The 23,509-nt window shown below is 40.3% G+C and overlaps 1 protein-coding gene across 1 annotated transcript; it reads left to right on the forward strand.

Moving 5' to 3' along the window:
* The first annotated feature begins 6,154 nt into the window (after positions 1 to 6,154).
* On the forward strand, positions 6,155 to 10,603 carry LOC143133500 (butyrophilin subfamily 1 member A1-like). Its single transcript, XM_076293264.1, has 7 exons — positions 6,155 to 6,530; positions 8,060 to 8,177; positions 8,423 to 8,427; positions 8,554 to 8,598; positions 9,243 to 9,290; positions 9,863 to 10,422; positions 10,580 to 10,603. The coding sequence occupies exons 1-7, from the start codon at positions 6,155 to 6,157 to the stop codon at positions 10,601 to 10,603; spliced, it is 1,176 nt and encodes a 391-aa protein (XP_076149379.1).
* The last annotated feature ends 12,906 nt before the right edge of the window (positions 10,604 to 23,509 follow it).

Here is a 23,509-nt window from a genome sequence, read left to right on the forward strand (position 1 = left end):
CACTCTGTATCATGTTTCAACACACTTTAGGTCAATATCACACCGAACTTCTCCTTTAAGAATATACCAGATGGGGTTGTGTTCTGTTTTGTGTCTGTTGTCTGTCCGAAGCCGTAGAACAACATTAGGACATTTAGATCATGTAATCTACACCTACCAGACTGGCCTGTTGTGTCTGTAGTCTGTCCTCTGGAGATGTACGGTAAGATCCGACCCTCTCTCCTCTCCTGATCAGACACACCCACAGAGCAGGAGAGCCACTCTGACTCAGAGGAAGAGTAGAGCAGCCAGGAACTCACTCCCACCAAACCAGCATCATCTGGGAAAGAAATGAAGAGTGGCAAACACATTTACTCTACATCCCACTTCACTCATTATCATGTGTGTATCAGGAAGTCACACCACAATTTCAGTGAAATCACAAATATGGCATTTAGCAGGTTTCAGTGCCTACTGGGACAAAATAATACCCCTACACCTTCATCAGCTAAGACAAATGGCTATTACTATGTGTGATTACCTGTAGAAAGCTCTCTGAGGTGTGCAGATAGAACTCTCCCCTCTCCATCTGTCCAGGTGAGCTCAGGCTCTGGAGACCAACCAACTGATGCACAGGTAACATTTACCTGTCCTTCACCTGTCTCAGCTATAGAGAGGTCCAGTACAGACCCCATGACTAATACAGACATAAAGAAGCAAGCCAATGCAAGTTTATTTTTTATAGGGCATTTATACAGGGAAGCAATTCAATGTAGCCTGGTTTCACCAGACTCACTATTTTGTTTCACTTTGATAGAGTGTAGACTTTGCGTTAACTTTGTAATCATTGGTCAGAGATTCCTAACATTACATTCTACTTTGCATAACCTTCACTTTCCCTTTCTCTAACACTTCCTAACTTTGCCTACTGTAACTGATAAATCGTCGGCAGTCAGGACCTGTTCTGTATAAAAATAATTCTGTATATAGATCACTCACCTCTTACAGTCAGGTTTACTGTAGCTGTGTCATACCATACAGGACTCTTGATGTAGCACACATACTCTCCTCTGTCTGCCAGCGTGAGGTTCTCCAGTCTCAGGGACACGTTCCCCTTCTCCAGCTGCCCTATCAGAGACACTCTGCCCCTGTACTGAGGTTCTACAGGCTGTACCGCTTTGTTCCTGTAGAGCAGCGGGGTGTTGAACCCATCGGGTCGGTGCCAGCGCACCTCCAGATCCACTGCACTGGCGGCTGGAGAGATTCCACAGGGCAGAGTGACGGAGGCTCCGTACTGAGCTGAGACGGACTTCTCTGGAGTTTGCACTGCAAATCCATCTGACACAGAGGAGAAGATTGATCACAACACATATCTTAGATCAGCAGAGCTTGCCATGATTATTACCTCTGCCAAGGAGGGAATGTTTTCAGCCCTGTCTGTTGGCCCGTTGGGTTGTTGATTAGTTTATCAGAAGGATTATGCAAAAAATGCTGGCACAGTTTTTGGGAAATGTCCTGGAAATGTGTATCATAGTCGAAGGATGAACCCAACCTACACATTGGAGCAAATCTGACTTGTGGGATGTCTATATTACTTTCAAAATTCTTTGACAAATCGATTGACTCTTACTGACTCTCATGCAACAGGAAGGACCTATCAATGCAGGAAAAGATAACCATGCAATACCTTTTCCCAATAACCATGAAACCTAGAAAGTTTTACAAAAAATGATTTTACTAAATTCACTGTTTATTTTTTTTTTTTTTTACAAAATAGCGTTTTGTTTCAATTCATTGTTGCACTCCGGTTGTAATAAGTATATAAGTAATATGTGAAACATAAACGGCAACTCTTTACATATGTAGGAGTACAGATAACAAGCTGGTCATCTGGAAATCCAATGCTGCAATGTTGTTTGTCTGTGTTTTAGGCTATCTAAGAACAATTATATGTAGTTATTTGAAATTAACTAAAACAATGATTTGACAAAAGATGTAATGACATGAATAAATCTGTAATCAAATCAAGCATCGTTCCTAAAGCAGCCATAGAATCATCTGGAGCACTCTTACCTGCACTCTTACCTGCAGTGGTTTCTCTGCATGTGGCAAGCACAATGAGACACATCCAGGTCACTGCCATAGCTATGAGATAAAGTAGATTATTCATCAATTCAATGCAATATTCAAGTAATCAAGAACTTGTATAAGGTCATTAAAATCAATACAGTGTCATTGGTAGCACGAGGGCAATTTTATTTTCAGAGGGTAAAATCATGGAACCACACTACTGTACTAGTTAATAGTGTCTAAGTAATTTCTAAACAATAATTCGTGAATCAATAACAGACATTCTGGGAGGCCAGGGAGAGGAATTAGGCCTACTTTATTGTAATAACAAAGTATTGAAATGGTAAGATACATTATTAATTTCCGGTAAATACCCAGAATCAACGCATACTGCATAACAATTTGTGAACACAGTAAGTCTGTGTTTCATGTTGATTGTCATTTCAGTGCAAGTTGCCTCTGTGACACACACACAAACACACACACACACAACTACCTTGTTAAAAAGTCATACCCCTTTTCCACTGAAAGCATTCTAATTTGAATCCCATGTTTTTTTTGTTTTCTTACCAATCGTAATGTCGGCGGCAGTCAATCAGTGAAATGTATGAACAAGGACAGAACAAGTAAGCACTATAATCACTGCTCTCTCACACCCAAATACACACACACACTCTTTCACACACACATTCATGCACACACACACACACACACACACAGAGAGAGAGAGAGAGAGAGAGAGAGAGAGAGAGAGAGAGATACATGCCCAGAGAAAGAACAATGAGGACAATGTCCCTTCAATAAATGTTACTCTTAGAGCAGGACACCAAGTCCAAGAATGATAAGTTCTTCACTTGTTACTTTCACGTAAAGAATCAAGTAAAGAATAAACTGCATGGGCCGTAACGGCAAGATCCGATCCACTAAACACTCCTTTTATGTCGTTTTTCTTTCGTGCTTAATTACCCTACGGTAGCTGAATTACCACGTATGATTAACAAATGTAGCCTAATTTAAGTCTTACCTTAAAGGAGGGCTCAATATTTAGTACTAAAGCAAGGAGTCCTTCCGTATATCTTTTTCCTGTATACTGCAGCAGGTCATTCAGTGCTCACTGCAGTGTGTGACAAACGTAGCCTACCTGATATAATAGGTGACATATTACTTTCAGTTTTATAGTGGCAAAAAAAATCTTATTGTTCGTCTCACCACTTCTGGGGAATACCGGTGTTTGGGTTTCCTGACGCGTAAAAGATGGTCTGAGAGATGTGGTCCGTGAACTGATAATATTTATTTGTTGAATAAAAGAAAAAGAACTTAGAACATAAACTATTGTCTTCATTGTCTGGTTGAGTTCATGTTGCTCCTGTCACGCTCACGTTGACGTTGAAGGTCAATGATAGTTGGCTCATGGGGACAGTTGTCTCAAGCACCGGAACCCCCCTCTGGCCTCGGCTTGTTATCTAAAGAGTCTAGTTATTGTGATGCGATCTAGGAGGAACCTTCACATGGTACACTCAAAATCCTTGATTTTTGCTCCGTTTCAACCCTCTCTGGTGAAATTTCACAAACTTAAGATTCTGATACCATCCTGACAACATTCTGGACACTGTCCCCTATAGCAAAATCAGGGATACCACCCTCCCAGAATCTTGCATGTTGCTAGGATGGTGTCAGAATCTTAAGTTGGTAAAATTGCACCATGTGAAGGGTTTTTCCAGATCGCATCACATATGTGAAAATGTTCAACAGTCAAAAGAGTCTATGCAATATAGTATTAATACTGTAGTCAATTGAACTCAAACTCAGCTCAAGGTGCACAAGCGGAACTCCTTATAAAAAGTTCATCATTAATATTTAACAGGCTCCTGTATGAGCCAGTTGAGATGGAGTCTCATACGGCATGTGTTACTCACATTTATCAGTAGGCCTACATAACATGCTATTCCATCAGAATTCAGTCTTAAGATATGGCAGTTTATATGTATCAATCTAGTCCTAGGATGTTTTTTTTTTTGTGGTATGCAGTCTCAGCATTACTGCTGTGCTTCAAAAACCACAGCAGTCCTGTTTCTTTCTGCTATCTTGTAGCATTGTGAGACAGCAGCAGTGGCTCAAGGTATCCAGCCCTCCTTGTCAAGGTTATTCATTAATGCTCAGTAGACTGTTGCACTGCTGCTCCACTGTACGGAGACATTAACAATTGGAATCGTACACTGCATAAAGAGTCATGGAATTGTTTTTGATCTGATATGTCTTTACTGAGGTTATCGCTTTTCAATATTTTAAGTTTGGAAAACAGTGGATTTACATGTTAAAGGTAAGGATGTGAACTTGTGTTGAATTTCGTATTCTGATTCTCTTCTTTCTTTTGTGTATGTAAGTGCATATGTCAGGTTAAATTTGTAATTATTATGATTAATACAAAATAGTTAGGAGAAAGACATGTTTGACAAGTGTATGTATTGTTTTGAATGTTTTTCGATACCTAAAGGCAGAATATTAGATGAAAAATATTGTTATTTTTAGCACTCACTTAAAACTCCCCCTTCCCCCGAAAGAGTCAGTGGAAGACATGTCCTCTGATCCAGTTTTTATAAAAGAAGCCAATCATGTATTGGATATATACTGAGAAAACAGTGAAAGGCTCTGTGTGCAGAGAGATTGTGTATTGTAAATCATCATAGCCAATGAGGATTGTAGGTGAATAAGTTAGCATACACTGATAGCATTAGCCTGACAAGACAGGGTTGACACACCGAGTAATGTGGTGGCCATCCCACTTCATTAGCAGTGCATGTTAATTTCCCCATGTGTCTCCTACAGGACAAATGTTGCCTGTTCATTAGCATGTAAATATCCCCTGTGTGTCCCCTATAGGACAAATGTTGCCTGTTCATTAGCATGTAAATATCCCCTGTGTGTCCCCTATAGGACAAATGTTGCCTGTTCATTAGCATGTAAATACCCCATGTGTCTCCTATAGGACAAATGTAAAGTCTGTTCAACCCCAAGCAAGTGTGTCACTAGTAAAATATTTTTTAATAATCTGGTTAATAAACAAATTCCATGTGATTTATTAGCAGCAATGCAGATCAGGTGGATCGGTCTGTTAGTGCTCACTGCCCTCACTGGAACCTCTACAGGTAAAATGGACAACATGTCACTATAATGCCATAGTAATTACAATGATGGTATAACTATAGAGATGCAAATCAAACTAAATGTACCGCATAGCGGTACAAATTATGACTGCTGTTCAGTCCTGTACTGTACATTCTCTCTGCCAAAATATATCACACTGGTCAATTTGTCTCCATCTGCTACTCTGTTTCCTACTTTTACATGAAAGTGAGTGTGTATGTTAATGTTTGCTTCTGTGTGTATGTGTGGTCACTCATGAGTATGTGTGTGTGTGTCTGTGTATGTGATTGTGTGTGTGTGTGTGTGTTTGCTTGTCAGTGTGTGCAGTGTTTTGTGCTTCTGTGTGTGCGAGTGGGGTGGGGGGTTAATGGTGATTGGTTGATGCAGCCCCTTGAGTCCAAAATACCACAAAAATGTTGTCATCTTGGATGCAATGGTTCAAGTATTGATTTAGTAAAAAATCATTTTTTCCATCTTTTGGGGGTCCCAGTGCGCGGGGAAGTGGAGTTAGTTTGGAAGGGGACCAAAGTAAAAAAAATGTTGTAAAAGTCTAGTGGGGCTACATGCCAACCAAGTTTCATGTGCCCCAGTGTTTTGGTGACCTGGGAATCGTTGACCATGAATTTCAGGAAGTTGATGACAACTCCTATATGACCACTTCGCTAGCTACATATCGGCGGTCATAATTAATATTTCTATACATGGATTGGTATTTCTATGCTGTGTCATCATTCATTGATTTGATACACTCTCACTCATGTGCAGTAAATAGTACAATAATCTGTACTATTTCCAATCAATCTAATAAGGTATTTAAACTGAAGAGATATTCTAAATTCTAAAATATTACAATTCCTTGTACAAATATGCAGTTTCCATCCTGACAGTCATTTTCAGTCCAGACTTCAGATGAACCTCTCTGAACTCAAATTGTGGTTAAGTTTAAGTACAGTTAATTTACATGTGTGTTGTGATCAATCTTGGATTGGAATCAGATGGATTTGCAGTGCAAACTCCAGAGAAGTCCGTCTCAGCTCAGTACGGAGCCTCCGTCACTCTGCCCTGTGGAATCTCTCCAGCCGCCAGTGCAGTGGATCTGGAGGTGCGCTGGCACCGACCCGATGGGTTCAACACCCCGGTTCTGTTCTACAGGAACAAAGCGGTACAGCCTGTAGACCCTCAGTACAGGGGCAGAGTGTCTCTGATAGGGCAGCTGGAGAAGGGGAACGTGTCCCTGAGACTGGAGAACCTCACGCTGGCAGACAGAGGGGAGTATATGTGCTACATCAAGAGTTCCTTATGGTATGATAAGGCGAGCATGGTCCTGTCCATGGCAGGTAGGTGTATGTAAAAATAATATTTTTTATGGAATTTAGTGTAACAAATTTAATTGATACATTCAATTTGCATTCGAGTATCAATTTCCTATTTACTGTGTGTCTGGTTGCCTCTCTCTGTGTGTCGGTATGCATCAGTGGTAGGCTCTGCTCCACTTATTTCATTGGCTGAGACAGGTGCAAGACAGGTGAATGTTACCTGCACATCAGCTGGTTGGTCCGAAGAGCCTGTGCTCACCTGGACAGACAGAGAGGGGAGAGTCGTACCTGCAATCCCCAGAGTGCTTTGGACAGGTAATCACACAGGGCTGATACGCAGGAGGGTGGGATCAGGACCGCAGTGGGGCCACTTTTCAGCCAGGGAGTTTCAGACCCAAGACCGGCCTACGTTTTCAGTAGTGGTGGAAATCGGATAAATGAAGCAACATTTCAGCTGTTACTATCATGTAGTTTTTATTAGTACCATGGTTCAACAAATGTGTAAAAGTTATATAATAATTCACTTCAACTGAGAAGTTAACAAAAATATACCACAAGTTAACATAAACAGAAAGAAAGAAAGAAAGAAAGAAAGAAAGAAAGAAAGAAAGACATTTTGAAATGTAGCCTACCCCACTCTTTCACAAAGAGGCATATTGAACTAATGTTTAGGCTATGTGTTTTTTGCATGGGTAGGCTATATTGTTGTTTGGTGATTTAGCCTATTCCTTTACTACACCCTCTTCTGAGCAAACAAGGCATATAGGTTTATCATGTAGGATAATTGCTCTTTCTTACATTAAATAACTTTAATTTATCCTCTCTACTTGCCCCTGTAGTCATGGCCTCCTTATCACTAATTTCGGGCTCATCTTTTTCAGTGGTCGACTGGTTGATCTGTTGCTCAGAGGCATTCTTACCGCATAGGCCTACACAGATCATGCTTCAGTTTTGTTATCAATATTTGCATACTGCAAGGTCTATGAATCCGATACAAAAGGCTAATATTTTAAGTAATTTAATATGTTGCTTGCGAACAGCTTGACAATGCTACAACGTCCAATAGCCCAATAATTACATTGCTAATAATCATTGCCTATAGGCTATCTCTCTTTACGAGTTGCCACTTTTGTCTGTAATCTGGAAGCTTGGCATATTTAGCAGCATTCTACCTGGCCGTTTCAGTCCCTCCTGGCCTCTTTTTACCATCCATCCTTCCTGACGCTTATGGCTACTGTACGTATCTGAGAAAACTTTTTGGAAAAGATGGGCTATTTGGACCCAACCAACTCTTTTTGGGAGGGGAGAACTCCCTCACATGGTAGGCTACAACCCATGCAGAGGCAACGGTGTCATGCACAGAATGCGGAACGTGTAAAGCCTACTCTAAGAAAACTGAAAACTGATAAAACACCATATGGGTGATTTCCCTGAAATCATCAGCATGGTGTGACTAGATATCTTAACATACAGTATAAGCTTACTTCAGTGTGATGTCATTTAACGGTTAGGACAGAAACATTTCTACACTCTCTGTGTGTGTTCCCCAGATGATGCTGGTTTGGTGGGAGTGAGTTCCTGGCTGCTCTACTCTTCCTCTGAGTCAGAGTGGCTCTCCTGCTCTGTGGGTGTGTCTGATCAGGAGAGGAGAGAGGGCCGGATCTTACCGTACATCTCCAGAGGACAGACTACAGACACAACAGGCCAGCGTGGTGGGTATTGATTACAATTTACACAAACTATGGTGTATAAAGGTGCCAATGTTTTGGTACAGGTTCTATCAAAATGACTGTCCCCAAAGTGTTGTCCAGAAATGTATCAGTATTTTATCCCATTGCAGGCCATTTGACTGTTCCGTTCATCATTATACTTCTCCTGTTGACACTCATCTTTGGGGTTTTCCTCCTCTACAGAAGAGGTAAGAGATGGCTCAGTGCAAAAAAAATGTTGGTTTTTACACAAGGGTGCCTGGATGAATCACAAAAGTCACAACTAACGTCCCCCCTCCTTGTCTTTGTTTCTTTGCTCCTCTCTGCTCATTCAGGTTTAATTCAGTTCTCTGTTGCTTCAGAGTCCACACCACTGCCAGGTATGGCAAAGATTATTACTACTACTTCTGCAATTATAGGTTTTGGTTTCAAAATAGTTAAGACTATTACTACTATTACCACGGCTAATGCACATATTACATTTAAACATACATACATTTACATAGATTTGTTCTTGCTTAGGTGAGAGGCCAGCATGCACAGGTGCAGTTACTATTCCTGTACATATCATGTTTTATATATTGTTATATATATATATATATATATTGTTGAAACTTTAAAAGCCTGTATGCTTACGCTGTAATAACAGTGGACTGAGCCAAATGTCTGTCTGCCAAATCCCTTCTGACATGGTTTGCTCCTATCAGAAGACTCTTTGCTACCTAAAGGTATTTTATCTAAGCCTATGGGGCATTGCATGTGATTATCTAGTATGAAATTCAACTCCAGTATATATCTCCTATGTCTGATATACCAACAAGGATTTTTAAAAACAACATGCATAATTGCAACATTATAATTCTGATTTTAAAAGGTACCATAGAAGTGAGGAAAGAGACTGTTGAACAGGAAACAAACACAGATGTAAGAGGTAAATGTCAGGACTTACCGGTAATAAATCTGTTAAAAGTCTGTACATCATGACATGATCTACATGTTCACTCATCTGTTTTCTTCTTTCCAGAAAGGGCAGAGAAATGCATGAACACAGAAAGTGTAATCACAACCCCAGGTAAGCTATTTCAGGTTTGCTTTAAGGGTGCATAAGGGGGCAGTTTGATTGATCGCTAATTAAATGAACAAGATGACATTTGTTGTTTTCAGATTGGGATAATGTGAAAGCATTTCAAGGTAAGAGCGCTAGTCATTCTTTGTAAGCTCATAACTTCACATTAAACCAGATGCACTGCAACAATATACCCAGTCAGAACTGTTCGAGCTGTATCAAAAAAAACACAATTGTGGAATAATAAAGGTACCATACTGTGCCAGTGTGTGTCTTTACCTGTGTGCTTGTGTGTGTCTGTGTCTCTGTGTCTTTACCTGCGTGCTTGTGTGTGTGTGTGTGTGTGTGTGTGTGTGTGTGTGTGTGTGTGTGTGTGTGTGTGTGTGTGTGTGTGTGTAAATGTAATGTCTGTACAAACCTGTGTACACAGACAAAGTGTACTTTGGTGATTCCAACGAATGCCAAGACAGAGAGAGCAAGAGAGAGAGATAGAGGAAGAGAGCAAGAGAGAGTGAGAGAGAGAGAGAGAGAGACCCTTGTGATTGTAAGCTCATGTCCTTTTGTGCCTCTCAATGCAGTTAAGGGCATCAGTCTGAACCGTGAAACTGCCCCTGACTTTCTGGAGGTGAAAGATGATGGAAAAAAGAAAAACACAGGAGTGAGGTGTCCTGATCCTCTGAGAGCCCAGGGCCATGTGAACAGGTTTCCCCATGTTCTGTGTAAGGAGAGTTTCTGCTCTGGACAGCACTGCTGGGGGGTGAAGCTTTGGGCAGAAGGATTGATGAAGAATGACCACATCAGCAGTCATGACAAGCAGTCGTGGTATGTGGGGGTGTGCAGTGACACAGCAGAGCGAATACACGGAGTCCCTTTAACCCCACAGAACGACTTCTGGGTTCTCCAGTATGAGAAAGGACATGGACTCTTTGCCAACACCGACCCTCCAACTCCAGTGCAGGTGGCAACATTGTTTAAGAGGCTGGGGGTGTTTCTGGACTGTGACAAACACACTCTGTCCTTTTACAATGTGGACACTAAATCACACTTGTGCACCTTTGAGAATGTGAGAGCTGCCAACCTGATTCCTCTGATTAGTCCTGGAGTCAGAGACTCTGAACTCATGAAGATACGTGCAGATGTAGACAAGAAACAAAAAGGCAAAGACGAGAGCACCGATAGAAAAAATAGTAATAAATTAAAATAAGTCAAGAAGTGATAGAGTTTTAATAGTTTCACTATTGCAGTTTCCTTCACACCTTTGTAGCTCTTGTTGTTGTTGAATCACACACTTTCAGTCTGTGGAGCTGGAGGACATGTGATCCCCTCTCTTATGGGGGGGATACATTAACAAATATTCCTCTAAAAGACACAAACATACAGATAAAGCAGAGTAGGGGTGAGTAAAAGAGGTTAGTCCTGGAGTGTGTATGTGCTGATGTAGAGAAAGGAAGGGAAATAAATGAATGAATGAATGAATGAATGAATGAATGAATGTAATCCTGCACTGCAAAGGACACAGTGGGAATCAGGTCCAGCTCCAAAGGGAGAACAAGCCAACACAAACCACACTTGGCTAGAAGGCCAAAGGAAGCCCTCTGAGAATGATCATTTTAGAATGAGGAACCCTAAATTCATTGGGTGCCATCAGACACTCCAGAGCCTGATCAGAGTGGAACTGATCACCACATCCTATTCATTTAGCATCTGATTGATTGCTCCATCCTGTCATCATTGTCACAGAGTGAGCCCCAGAATGGTTGTGAGTTTTACATAATGTGCAAATGTATGTAAATGTATTAGGGCTGTCAAAATAACTGATTAATTTCGATTAATTAATTTGAGAAAAAATAACTGATTAAAAAAATTAGTGCAGATTAATCGATTCCGTATGACCTTTGACCCCGAGCCGTTCTAGTCAGTAAAAATTAGACTGTAAAATGAAGGAGAGAGAAGAAAACGTGCTGCCTGGATCATTGATTGGAACATTTACTCTTTAAAAAACGGCCTGATGATAAATAAAAAATAAAGTGTTGAAAATAAAGTCCTCTGCAATGTCTGCAGCAAGGAATTTGCATATCACCAGAGTTCATCAACTCTATAGTCGCACATCAATGCAAAGAAATAAGTGTTGACATTGAGGGGAGTGTTAATTTATTTTCATTGTGTCCCCTAGGTTATATCTGTGGCCTGAAATGCCTTGTATGTGAAAAAAAAACTTCCGAAGCACTTTTGAATTTATTTCCTCAGCATATTAGGTCATATCATAGATTATTATGGCAATTATTTGAACAGTGAAAATAATAATAAAAGAGTTTTTGAACTTTAATGTCACTAATACTGATTATTCAATGATTCATTTGAATTTAAATATGTAAAATACTTTCACAGCAAAAAATATATATGCGATTAATTTAGATTAATTAATCACAGAGTATGTAATTAATTAGATTAATTTTTTTAATTGATTGACAGCCCTAAAATGTATTCATGTTTGGTCTAAATTGATCCTTCTGCTGCAGCAGTCTGATCATGTTTTTTATGGCAATCTGAAGTACCTGCTATAGCTGTATAATCCAACCAGTTCGCATCTTGGGCCATCAGGGATATGGGGTTGGCTGGAGGCAAATGTGATCACACAACAGAGTGTCTGCTTTCTCTCCTCCTTCCACGGCTGCTGCTTCTCCTCTCCTCTATCCTCTTCCTCTGATCCTCTGTTCTAGCATTTTGTCTCTCCTTCACCACTGATCGCTCTTATTCATCTCAGGTTTGGGTTTATATAATTTTCAATCTCATGCATGCAGCTTTAAAAAGTTTATTGAATCATTCAGGTGCAATTGGTATCCAACTTTGACTGTTAAGCCCTGGAAAAAAAGAGAAAGAGAGACAGAGAGGGAGAAAGAAAGAGAGAAGACCAGTTTGGTCGAAAAATATACGTTTTGGAAATACTCATATAATTGTCTGGTGTCCAACTTATTCAATTGTTTTTATATGCTGTAACTACATGTTTTTACCTTAACTTTGACTGGAATTTGTAACATTTAAATTGACCATTTATTGTGTCATAAACTGTAAATGCATTAATCATTCATCTACTATAACTCATGACTTCTAATAACTGGTTTTCATCACTGAATATGTTGTAACGTGTAGTTTATTGAATTGTTTTATTTGTTTTAACATTTTCTTACCTTACCAAGACTTGTTTGTAGCATTTAAGATTTGTGTTAATAATAAACTGTAAATTCATTAATCGTTCATCTTATTCCTGACATTTAACTATTGGACTATACTGCTTGGTAATCTTGTAGATCAATTCTGTCCCTTATAATTCAGACACGTATAGATCTTCTGGTGTTTTGTATAATTGTTCAAGTCACTTCATGCAAGTCAGAAGTAAGACATGCTATGTTTGTACTGTAGATAGCAAAACACCTTGTGCGTGTCAAGGAGTATTAATTTAAAGTATGAACTGGTTAACTGAACTGAATCTGGTGAATGGAGATATGGACTATTTCTGTTTGTTATGCACATTATTGAAACGTGCTGTACATTTTGCACATGCACTTCTGCACATTATGAATCTGTGTGAATCTGTGTGTGCACGTGTGTATGCGTGCATGTGTGAGTTCCAGTGTATATGGGCTCTTGTGTGCATTGCCAGTGTGTGTGTGTGTGTGTGTGTGTGTGTGTGTGTGTGTGTGTGCACATGTGCGTATGAGAGCTCTTAAAAAGTCTGAAATATATTTTATTTTACCTAAATATTTACATTTCCTAATTAAATTCCATAATAGGAAAAATATAAAGTTATCCTCGCTGAATAACTTGTTGACTGACTGACTGACTGAATGTTGTATACAAAAAATAGTGAAGCCTGTCTAAGCATCATAAATACACACAGGGGAGGTGTAGATGTGAACAACACATCATCAGTAGGGTATAACTAACCTGTCTCACGACGGTCTTCTCTTCCCCTCAGTCTTCTGTAAAACTGAAAGTAATATGTCATCTATTATATCAGATATGTTTAGCACACACTGTAATTAGATTAGATTAGATTCAACTTTATTGTCATTTAGCAGAGTACAGGTACAAAGCCAATGAAATGCAGTTGACATCCAACCAGAAGTGCAAAGAAGCATTAAATACAAAGTGCAGGTAGAGTATGATTGTGTATACAATAGGGATTAATAATGTACAGTGTATAGTTGGATAAATACAGGTTTTCCAGATGACACGTCTACAGAGATAAATAGAGTATATTAGAAAATATATATAAATATAATGTATAGCAGTGTTTTTCAACCACTGTGCCGGGGCACACTAGTGTGCTGTGAGAGATTATCAGGTGTGCCGCAGAAAATTACCCAAATGTCACTCACTGGTCCAGAAAAGCAACTGTTGCATCAAAGAATTTATAACCACATGCTCTCATTGATTGTATGATTGCACTATTTGTGGTATGCAGGCATTGTACAATGGGGGCCCCATATCCAGTATTCACAGAATCATCACATATCCAGTTCATAACAACAATTAAATTAGATATAGTCACCTACAAATGAAACAGAGGGCGCTTGTTTTATTGAGCAGGTTTTGCATAGAAGCCATAATAAGGCCATATCTGTGTATTATTTGAAATTTTAGGCTATGGTATGTTTATTTTTTCTTCACACAGGATGTTAGTGTGCCGTCGGATATTTTAAGTGTCAAAAGTGTGTCGAGGCACAAAAAAAGGTTGAAAAACACTGATGTATAGTATGGAGTGTTAGCAGAGCAAAAGGTCATACAAGGTGAGACAGTGTAGGAGTAAATGTAAACAGGTAAGCAGTGCAATACAGTCAATGTAAACAGGTAAACAGTGCAGTAGTGAAGTAAACAGGTAAACTAGTAACAGCTAAACTGTGAATGCTAGACAGGAAGTTAAGTTTTGTTCAGCTGTTAAGAAGCTGCGCCTGAGCCTGCTGGTGCGGGAGCGCATGCTCCTGTATCGCTTGTCAGATGGGAGTAGACTGAAAAGACCATGGTTTGGGTGGGTGGCATCCTTGACAATGGATTAATGCGGACACAAGATGGGGAATGACTACTTGCCCTGGTTCTAAACATTGACCCCCACTTTAAGGTAAGGGTTTTAAATTAAATTCCTGATTGACTAGTTCATGATCTGAAATTTGCATAAAGACAAGTGGCAAGTTAAGTGCTTCGTGGGATCATGCAAGAATCAACTGCGCAGGCAGGAGTCATGCAGGATTCCGTCATACACCTCTTTACTCTTAACTAAGGAAGATGGAGGCGTGAGGGGAGGTGGTGGGTTGCGAGCAAAGTTAAGCCAATGCTGCTGCTTCAACAGGTAGGCTGTGAATAAGTTACCTGGCAGATGAAGAAGGAGGCGTGGCAAATTGTGTCACGCTCCTCCGGAACTAAACACCTTTAAAACGCATTTAAAACGCTGTTTGTAAACGCCATTAAATAACATTTTCACACACTGTAAATCCAAACAGTCAATCTAACTCAAAATAATAATTTAGTACAACTTAATCATTGAAAAAACAAATGAACAAATGTTTTTTTCTTCTAACTCATCCTGGTTAATTTCTCTGTGCTCTCATTTTGAAACTGATGACTTAGAGACAGCATTGATTAGCACACCTGCAGATGTCTTACAGTTTAGGTTTGGGAATGCAGCGGGGTAAATAATTAACAAGAAAGTTGTTCACATTTCAACAAGAAAGTATTCAGTGGATTTGACCTTGTGCTAGTTACCAATGTCTTGGGCCAGTCTTTTATACTTTGTTTAATGTGAAAGTAACAAGTCTGATGGTGTAACAAAGAGTAGGCTAAGAGGGGCCTGACTGTCTTCATTGTTTTCTCTCTAGGTTTATAACCATTCATCAACTTAGAATAATTGTGTGTGTGTGTGTGTGTGTGTGTGTGTGTGAGAGAGAGCGTGTGTGCGTGTGTCTGCTAGCTGACACACTGTAGAAAACAACATGAAAAACGTGAACCATGAAAACATGAAAAACATTTCACTTAATGGAAGCTTTTGATGGCGCACGCCACTAACGACAAACGGAAAACCACCAGGACACACCACTCCGGGTGTAGGCTACTCTGGAACCATCACTAGGTCACTAATTTGTGCGTTATTTACGTTTGATTACGTTTCAGATGGTGGTGCGTGTTGGTTTCCTGTAGGCCTAATAGAGCACTTTTTTCTTTCTTTATTTTTCTATGTCCATATATTGGGGGGGACTTTTTGGTCATATTTGAATATTGGGGTGAGGTGTCCTGATCCTCTGAGAGCCCAGGGCCATGTGAACAGGTTTCCCCATGTTCTGTGTAAGGAGATATTCAGATCAGGAAAGCACTGCTGGGGAGTGAAGATTTGGAGAGAGGCAAAGACTGAATCTAGATTGACTCTAAGATGGACTCTGACAAAAAAATAAAACAGAAGCATGTGGAGAGGGAGAAAAGATCAAAGTAATCCTGCACAGCACAGTGGACACAGTGGTGGTGAGGACAAGCTAACAAGCCAACATAATAGTCGTGTCATAATGTGAGGTTCTGTGACCATCCTCTGGCAACAATGTTTTGATGATTGATTTGACCTCTATGGACCCTTTAGAAAAGATTTAGCCCCCATGTCCCTCCAAAAAATCCCGGCATTTTTTGCTAGAGAGCCGAATTCAAAATGGCGCCCGGCGCCATCTCTAAAAAATAACTTTTGATCTGGATGACCTAGAATCATGTATGAAGGCACTTTTTCATACAAGCCAACCATGAGGATTCCAAATCTGACATAATTTTGATATTACAACTTTGTTTTGACCGCGAAATTCAGGATGGCTGCCATCTAGAGTTCTCAACCTTTTTAGGCCGTGACCCCCAAAACAATCATATTTGGACTGGGGACCCCCCAATTTGCGTGACTCCGTTCCACATATACAGATATTGAGAAAATAGCTGATCTACAAGACCACAATGCCTTGCATTGTGAGGCGTAGTGGGCTTGTAGATGGGCTATTTTCACACACACACACAGACAGATACACACACAGAGAGAGATACACACACACACACACAGACAGATACATAGATAGATACAAACACTCAGGTGCCGTTTACACGATGCCGGTTTTTGTGAAGGGAGCCAGTGGCGAACCTGCCAATTTTGTATTTTATGGCAAATGCCGATTGATCTCAACAGTGCTGGGCAGTGAGCACAGGTCCCTGTAGAGGCCATCGGGGTTTTTGGAATATTTAAAGAAGAAGGAAACTTGCAGTGTTCTACATGGCTCAACCCTGTTGCAGGCCTATTGTGTAGCCTATTAGCGGACTTGGTCCAATGAAGTAAAATAAGCATGAGAAAAAGTTTGGAAGTGTGGAATTTTAATAATACGCTTTTTATATTTTAATTCTTTAAAAATCTAAATAAAATCCACGCTAGTACTAATACATGAAAAAAATAAAATATACATATATTTAAAAAGTAGAATCCATGCAAAAATACTTTAAAAACAAATATATTAATAAATATTTCAGGAAAATATAAGTTCATAAAATGAATTTTATATTACAGTAGGCTATTCAATTTCATTATCACCCCCATACCAGGATGGTTCGACCCAACCTGTAACATGCCACCCGCCATCACCTGTCAATCACTGTCAAAACTCAAACGATGGAGTCATGGTTGAAGCGTAGCGGTAATTCTTGTGCGCTGGTTAGGGGGTACTTAGACTTTAGACTTTTAGGTCTATGGACATTGACTCACTCTTAGGACCAATCCCTGGTGGATGTTCAAGGTACTGCAGGTTTTTGAACTTTCAGGTTTGACTTCATTGTTCAGTATCGAATGCTGCCACTTGCTCACCATCCTTTAAGTTTTACAAATCTGTTGTGTGCATAGTTATGATGTCATAGCAACATGAATCAGCTAGATTGTGAAAGTCTCTGATCATAGACAGTAGGGCCAGAGTGAGATCAGTGAGAGTGGTACTTGTGTGAGAGTGATACTTGTGTGAGAGTGGTAGCCTACTACTGTAGACTGAGTGAGACCAGTGTGTGTAGTGGACTGATGGGACATTCCAGGTCAGCTGTCATTAGAGGCCTCCCAACTATTGCGCCAAAGACGTGCAGGGGGTGTGCCGGGCTAATCCTGTCCCAGTAGAAGGCGGGACTGAGTGAGGTACCCAGGGCACAGGGCTTGGCTTATAATGTGTTTAGTTGTAAAATGAAGGCACAGTTTTTATAGCCATACTTGCATGTTCACTTCAGGTTCCTTGGCTATCAATTTGGTAACGATAACGGGCTATTTGATGTCTTTCAAATAGCTAAACACACTAAACAAGAGGTGTCAAATGTTGAGTTACTCCAGTCTAGATGTTTTGATGTTAATCACTCCTATGATGTATTGCTATTGTCTATCCAAAGTAAAATGCCTGTTTTGAAGTTAACTGATGGTTAAATAACCAAAAATCCGATTGTTGGGCGGTGACATACGTCTGTGATGCAAGTTTGAGTGAAAGAATCACCACTTTTATCACCCAATGTAGGGCACTTAAACGGTGTGTGTGTGTGTGTGTGTGTGTTATATAACACCCAGAGCCGGAAAAAAATCATTTTAATATTTATTGTAAAATTGAAAAAAGAAGAAAGAAAAAAAAACTATCTGCACTGCTGCACTGTACATACATCTTCATGTCAGAATCAGTAACCCAGAACAAACAAAGACTTTTTACACAGTTATAAATAAATCAAAATCCTGTATAATAAATGCATAAATAAATAAATAGAGAATCATGAATGAATTCACATCTTTAAAAACATGACATTGTCAAAGCAGCATGTGTTTTGGAGGGTATTGATTGAGACGTGTTGCCTTGAAGTATCCTTCAGGATGATACTGTAAGTAGCCTTGGCTGGAAACGGTAAATGTTTGGCTCAATTCCCTTTTAACTCAAACTCCACTTTTGACACCACTGTCCCTCCATGTCTTACATACAGTGACAGAATTAATAGCCACCAATTCACTGGCTATTGCCTTTTCATCTGCATTCATCTTTCTGTATTTCTGTTGTGAGTATTTGTGCTATGAAACCAAAGGAGAAACACAATCATTGTAGCACAAAGCCCCACCCACATAATCCCAGAATGTCGCAACGTCCAGGCCTCCCTAAGAGGAGTTCTCTGACATTGCTCCAGCCATACCACACTAAAACACCTCACACATGATGGAAACCATCTTTTCAAATGTGAAATCAGAACCAGAAAACTAGTGTTCCTGGGGACACTGTATCTGGGATTGTAGAACTGGATGATTCTGGAATATTCCTCCATGGAACTCTAGAAATAATTTTTATTCCTGAACATTCGCTTGTGGATTATGCTCATATCAAAAACTGGATATGACTGGACAATGTGCCTAAACAGAGGTCAGCCCCTGAGGGGATAGATGGTGATTGAATCCCAATACTTGCTGACCCTGGAACAGATGTAACATACAGTAGGCGTGGGTCATGCTCATGGTTGACCCCCCCCCCCCCCCCCTTTGTCCTCACTGGTCTGAACCATAAATACATCATACACACAATAAGCTGATGACCAGCCATGGAGAGGTGACGAGAACAGTAAACCCCTGGACGAGCTAGAGTATTTCCTTTGTGACAACTGGGGAATGTTACAATATACTGTATGAAATTGGGTGTAAAAACAAAACAAACAAACAAACAAGCAAAAACAAAAAACAGAAAAGGTTAGAAAAAGGTCCAGTTGTCAAATGTACTAAAAACATTCCCCCATCCCCCGTCCTGAAGCACTCAGAACTTTATACAAGATGATTATTCAGAAGGACTAAACAACTTGTCCATGGCAACTGCACTACCTTCTCCCTTTCTCTCCGGAACATTCTATGCATTGCGTAGAACATTGTGGATGAATACAGCTTTGATATCTGGCAGGTTCTGTATGTGTAGTATGTTCTGTTCTTTACAGCAAGAATACATAAATGGCTTTATTGAGCAACATATTTACAAAAGACAAAGTCAGAGATTCAATTAAGAAAAAGAGAGAAAAGCTTGAGGTGGTTACAGTATGTTTTCTTGATTAAGAAAAAAGAGAGAAGAGTTTGAGGTGATTATGTTTTCTTGTAGCTGATGTGGTATTGTGGCTGAAGCTCAAGAAGGCGGTGACAACTTGCAGGACAGAATAAGAGCAAGCAGGGGAGGGGTACGGCCTGCGGATTTAGACACTAAATTAAGATACACTCTCAGAAAGAAAATGGTATGTTTCCATACCATGGTACGTTTGCTAATGTATCCTACAGGGGTCAAAATTGAGCCCTGAGGTATTAACCGTGTCTAGTACCATTTATGTATCTTTCATAAACAAAATGAGTACTGTTTTTGTACCCCTAAATGTACAATACACTGTAAACCCCAAGAAGTTAAATGTTATGTTAAGTTATTTTGAGTTTGTTTGACTGTTCGGTTTCACAGTATACTGTAGCTTGTTTGCTAAGAGTTTATTTAACTGCTAAGTCAAAGCCCTGCATTCCCCCTCTTAGATGACTGCTGTCGGGTAGATACAGGATAATTAAGCTCAGTAAAGCTGTCTGTCCTGGATACGTCAATGATGCTCGTGACCCCGCCACTCTGCCCACACCCTCAACAACCCTGAGGAGATGGTACAGCCCAGTCCTCTGTACACTGTGGGTTTCAGACTCCTTCTGTGCAGAGTTTAGCTCAGCTTTGCTTAGTTTGTCCACTGCTTGCGCATGTCTTGTACTGTATACTACACCTATATAACTGGGACTACAGCTGAAGACGTGCTTTACTTGCTAGTTACCCACTGCCCCAACAATAGCCTGTAGCTATATGGCAACAACCCCCCCCCCCCCCACCCCTCTCAAAATTCTGTTTTTGTATAAAAACCCCACCCCTACCCTGGTTCTCTGATGCAAGCACCTTTATCATCATCATCATTATCGTTATTGTTATTTATTAGATTCAATGCATCTCTACAGATCTACGGGCGAATATGCATGCACAAATAGTGAGGCTACTAGGCAGGGCAAACTAGGAGAGAAGCACCTTTTGGCAATAAATAGAAGTTCAAAATAGTTTATCTATCTCTATGTGTGTATGTTTTTTATGTATTTAGGAATGTATGTCTGTGTGTGTGTCTTTCTATGCATGTATGTGTGTGGGCATGGATGACTTAAAAAAGGACATTTTAAAAAAGGTACTTTTACATTGTTGTGAACACTTGTTATCTGGCTTAATAGGAAGTGATATGACTGCTTCCTGTGTGTGTTCATCCTTATACCACTGTTATGTTGGGTCACAGTAAGAGCAGCTGCCTTGCAAATGGGAATGTGTATTTCTTTCCATCGCCCCTGGCAACCACACCGGAAAAATCTAACTTGGAATGCTGGCGGAGGCTCCATTTACTCTTTTGTTCCTAATTGGCTTATGGCTCTCTTTTCCCACAGAGTAGCCAGCTCGGCGGTACCAGTCTCAGCCCTGGACTCAGCACCTCCATGGGTAGCATGTCCAGACCAGAGCCAAACTCTGTCCTCTCCATATCTCTACATGGCAGGTCATATTGATTCTGTAGACGTTCTGGTGGCTAAAGTCACTTCATAGTTCTGGTCTTTGTTTGCCTCAAGAGTCCATGCAGGGTTCTTGGAATAGGACAAAGGAGACATCAGACTGATGTGTTTTTATGTCCTTCAACTGTGTTTTTATGCCAATAGGAGCTAGCTTGTAAGCCCCCGCCCCCCCGTATATATCTCATTATAAAAGGGAGACAGGGAGAGGGCTTACTCCTTGGTCCTCAAATCACTGCCCCACCCTAACAGCTAACTGGTCATAGTGCACATGGCTAGTTGGGTAAATCACAGGAGTTATACTCCTAAATGTACTGAAGTCATGGGTGAAATGACATGGTACTCAGTGTCGTTTTTTACAAATCAAGAAATACATAAATTCAGTGCAATAAATTCCGAAGCTGCGAGTAAAATTCAAACTGACCGCTTGGAGACCCATGGCTTGGTACTGTAGGTCTGAGGCAGAGGTATCACTGAACTTAGAAGCAGTGCAGAAGTAGTCTCACCAGAGACCAGAGGGAGAGACAGCCACTCAGACCTGCTTGTGTGAGTGTGTGTGTGTGTGTGTGTGTGTGTGATGTGGCCCTAGTGTACTGGAATCTGCCTCGTGGAATAATAAACTAATGCACACACTTTAGAGATACAAACCCAGTGGCTCTGAATCACGATGTGGATCTCAGTGATCCCGGTGGATCTCAATCATGGTGTCAATACGAATGTCTTGTCACATAAATGCTCTTCTGCTTATATATATCCTCGAAAGCATTTAGAAAAACATTAAAGAAATGAACAAAACAAGCTAAACACTTTGAATAGACCAACTCCTTACCACCCCACCCTTAGCAAATACTGTAACACCACCCTATTTTAATACAGACACACACACACACACACACACACACCTCTCTCTCTCTGAGGGCTAGTTGAAGCCATAGAGGCATCATATGCCCTACCGATTAATCAATCAATCAATCAATTAATAAATAAAATAAAATAAAATGGTAATAAAATAAAATAAAATAAGCAGCTGGCACTGGAAAGGTTGTGATCCAAATCAGACGCAGTCGTGTGTGGCCAGATTCTTGACTAAACGCGGGCCAATTCGGGCGTGGTTCTAGTTCGAGTTCTACGTAGTGACTGCTTCTGGTGGGGACCTGACCCAGGGTCAACTGCCATGGAGTGCTCCTCATGAAAAACATTTGGTCCTCTATGTCCTGCACTGGATACTGGCACACTGACTATGGCAGAAAAGAGACAAAGAGAGGGAGAGAGAGAGAGAGAGAGAAATAGAGAGAGACAAAAGACAAATAAAGAGGGAGATAAAGAGAGAAATAGACAGAGATAGAGAGAGAATGAGAGAAAGAGAGAGAAATAAAGAGAGAGATAGAGAAAGAAAGAGAAAAAGGGAGAGATAAATAGAGAGAGAGAGAGGTAAAGAGAGAGAGAATGAGAGAAAGAGAGTACTGAAGACCCTGTGCTTACTCATGAAGCATGCAGGAGAGATAGTACAGACGCTGGGCAAGAAAGCGAGGGATATCGAAATAGAAGATTTCGTGTTTTCATCCATCTTCATGTTAGTTTGTGTGTGTGCTAGTGTGTGTGTGTCTGTGTATATGTGTGTGTGTGTGTGTGTGTATATTTGCCTCATGGATTTCATTCTGTCTTTAAATAAACTTGTTTGTGTGTATTCCACCTTCAGCGATGGTGCCGTCCTTCACTGTTGGCATGTTTGTACAAGAAGTCCCTGAAGTCTGTAATCTTCTCTGTGCTTTCCTGTAGCCTTGGATGTGAAGCTCGTCTCTGCAGACACACTCCACACTCTCCTCCGCTCATACTTTACAGGTTAAGAGTTTATAAGAGTAGTTTTTTTATCAATAGTATTTTTTTTTATTTCAAGAAAAAAGTTTTTGTCCTTCAAGGAGTCAACAATCCTCCAAAGAGAACCTGGAACAGAAAGAGAGAGAAAGAGAGTGAAGAGCTTCACCACATGACACATGCTACTGCATGGAGTCTGACATACACTCCAGACATGTGTGTGTTACGTGTGTGTGTGTGTGTGTGTGTGTGTGTGTGTGTGTGTGTGTGTGTGTGTGTGTGTGTGTGTGTGTGTGTGCACGTGCATATGTATATGTACAGTATGTGTATCTGTGTGTCTGTGTGTGTAAATGTGTATGTGTGTGTGTGTGTGTGTGTGTGTGTGTGTGTGTGTGTGTGTGTGTGTGTGTAAATGTGTTTGTGTAAGTGTGTGTGTGTGTCTGTGTGTGTGTGTGTGTGTGTGTGTGTGTGTGTGTGTTAATATAATCAGCTTTATTTGTATAGCACCTTTCATACACAGAATGCAGCTCAAAGTGTTTTGCATTTGGAGCATTTAACACAATAGAGAAACATATTGTAATAATAGAAACAGAGCAGTAAATAAAACATCAGAGATTTAGAATTAAGTAAAAATGAGAATTCAGAAGACGGTAAGGAAATTGATACGCATTGAATGCATACAGTACAAAGAGGACCCTGTAAATAGCAGCAGTAGAATGTAAAATAATGAATACAGCTATTAATAAGTTAATAATAAGAAAAAAGTGAGTTAACTAAAATCTCTCAAATACAGATATGTTTTCAG

The sequence above is a fragment of the Alosa pseudoharengus genome, unplaced genomic scaffold (genome assembly GCF_046254945.1).
Source record: "Alosa pseudoharengus isolate Yale_2024_CS ecotype anadromous, Long Island Sound unplaced genomic scaffold, YU_APseudo_1.1 YU_APseudo_1.1_scf_2, whole genome shotgun sequence".
In the NCBI taxonomy this organism is placed as follows: Eukaryota; Metazoa; Chordata; class Actinopteri; order Clupeiformes; family Clupeidae; genus Alosa; species Alosa pseudoharengus.

Excerpts from the sequence above, each read along its gene's own strand:
- LOC143133500 (XM_076293264.1), top strand. The coding sequence starts at position 6,155 with ATGTGTGTTGTGATCAATCTTGGATTGGAATCAGATGGATTTGCAGTG. Across the intron at positions 8,599-9,242 it reads AGAGTCCACACCACTGCCAG|AAAGGGCAGAGAAATGCATG; the intron begins GTATGGCAAAGA and ends TCTTCTTTCCAG. Across the intron at positions 10,423-10,579 it reads TCATGAAGATACGTGCAGAT|TCTGTGGAGCTGGAGGACAT; the intron begins GTAGACAAGAAA and ends ACACACTTTCAG.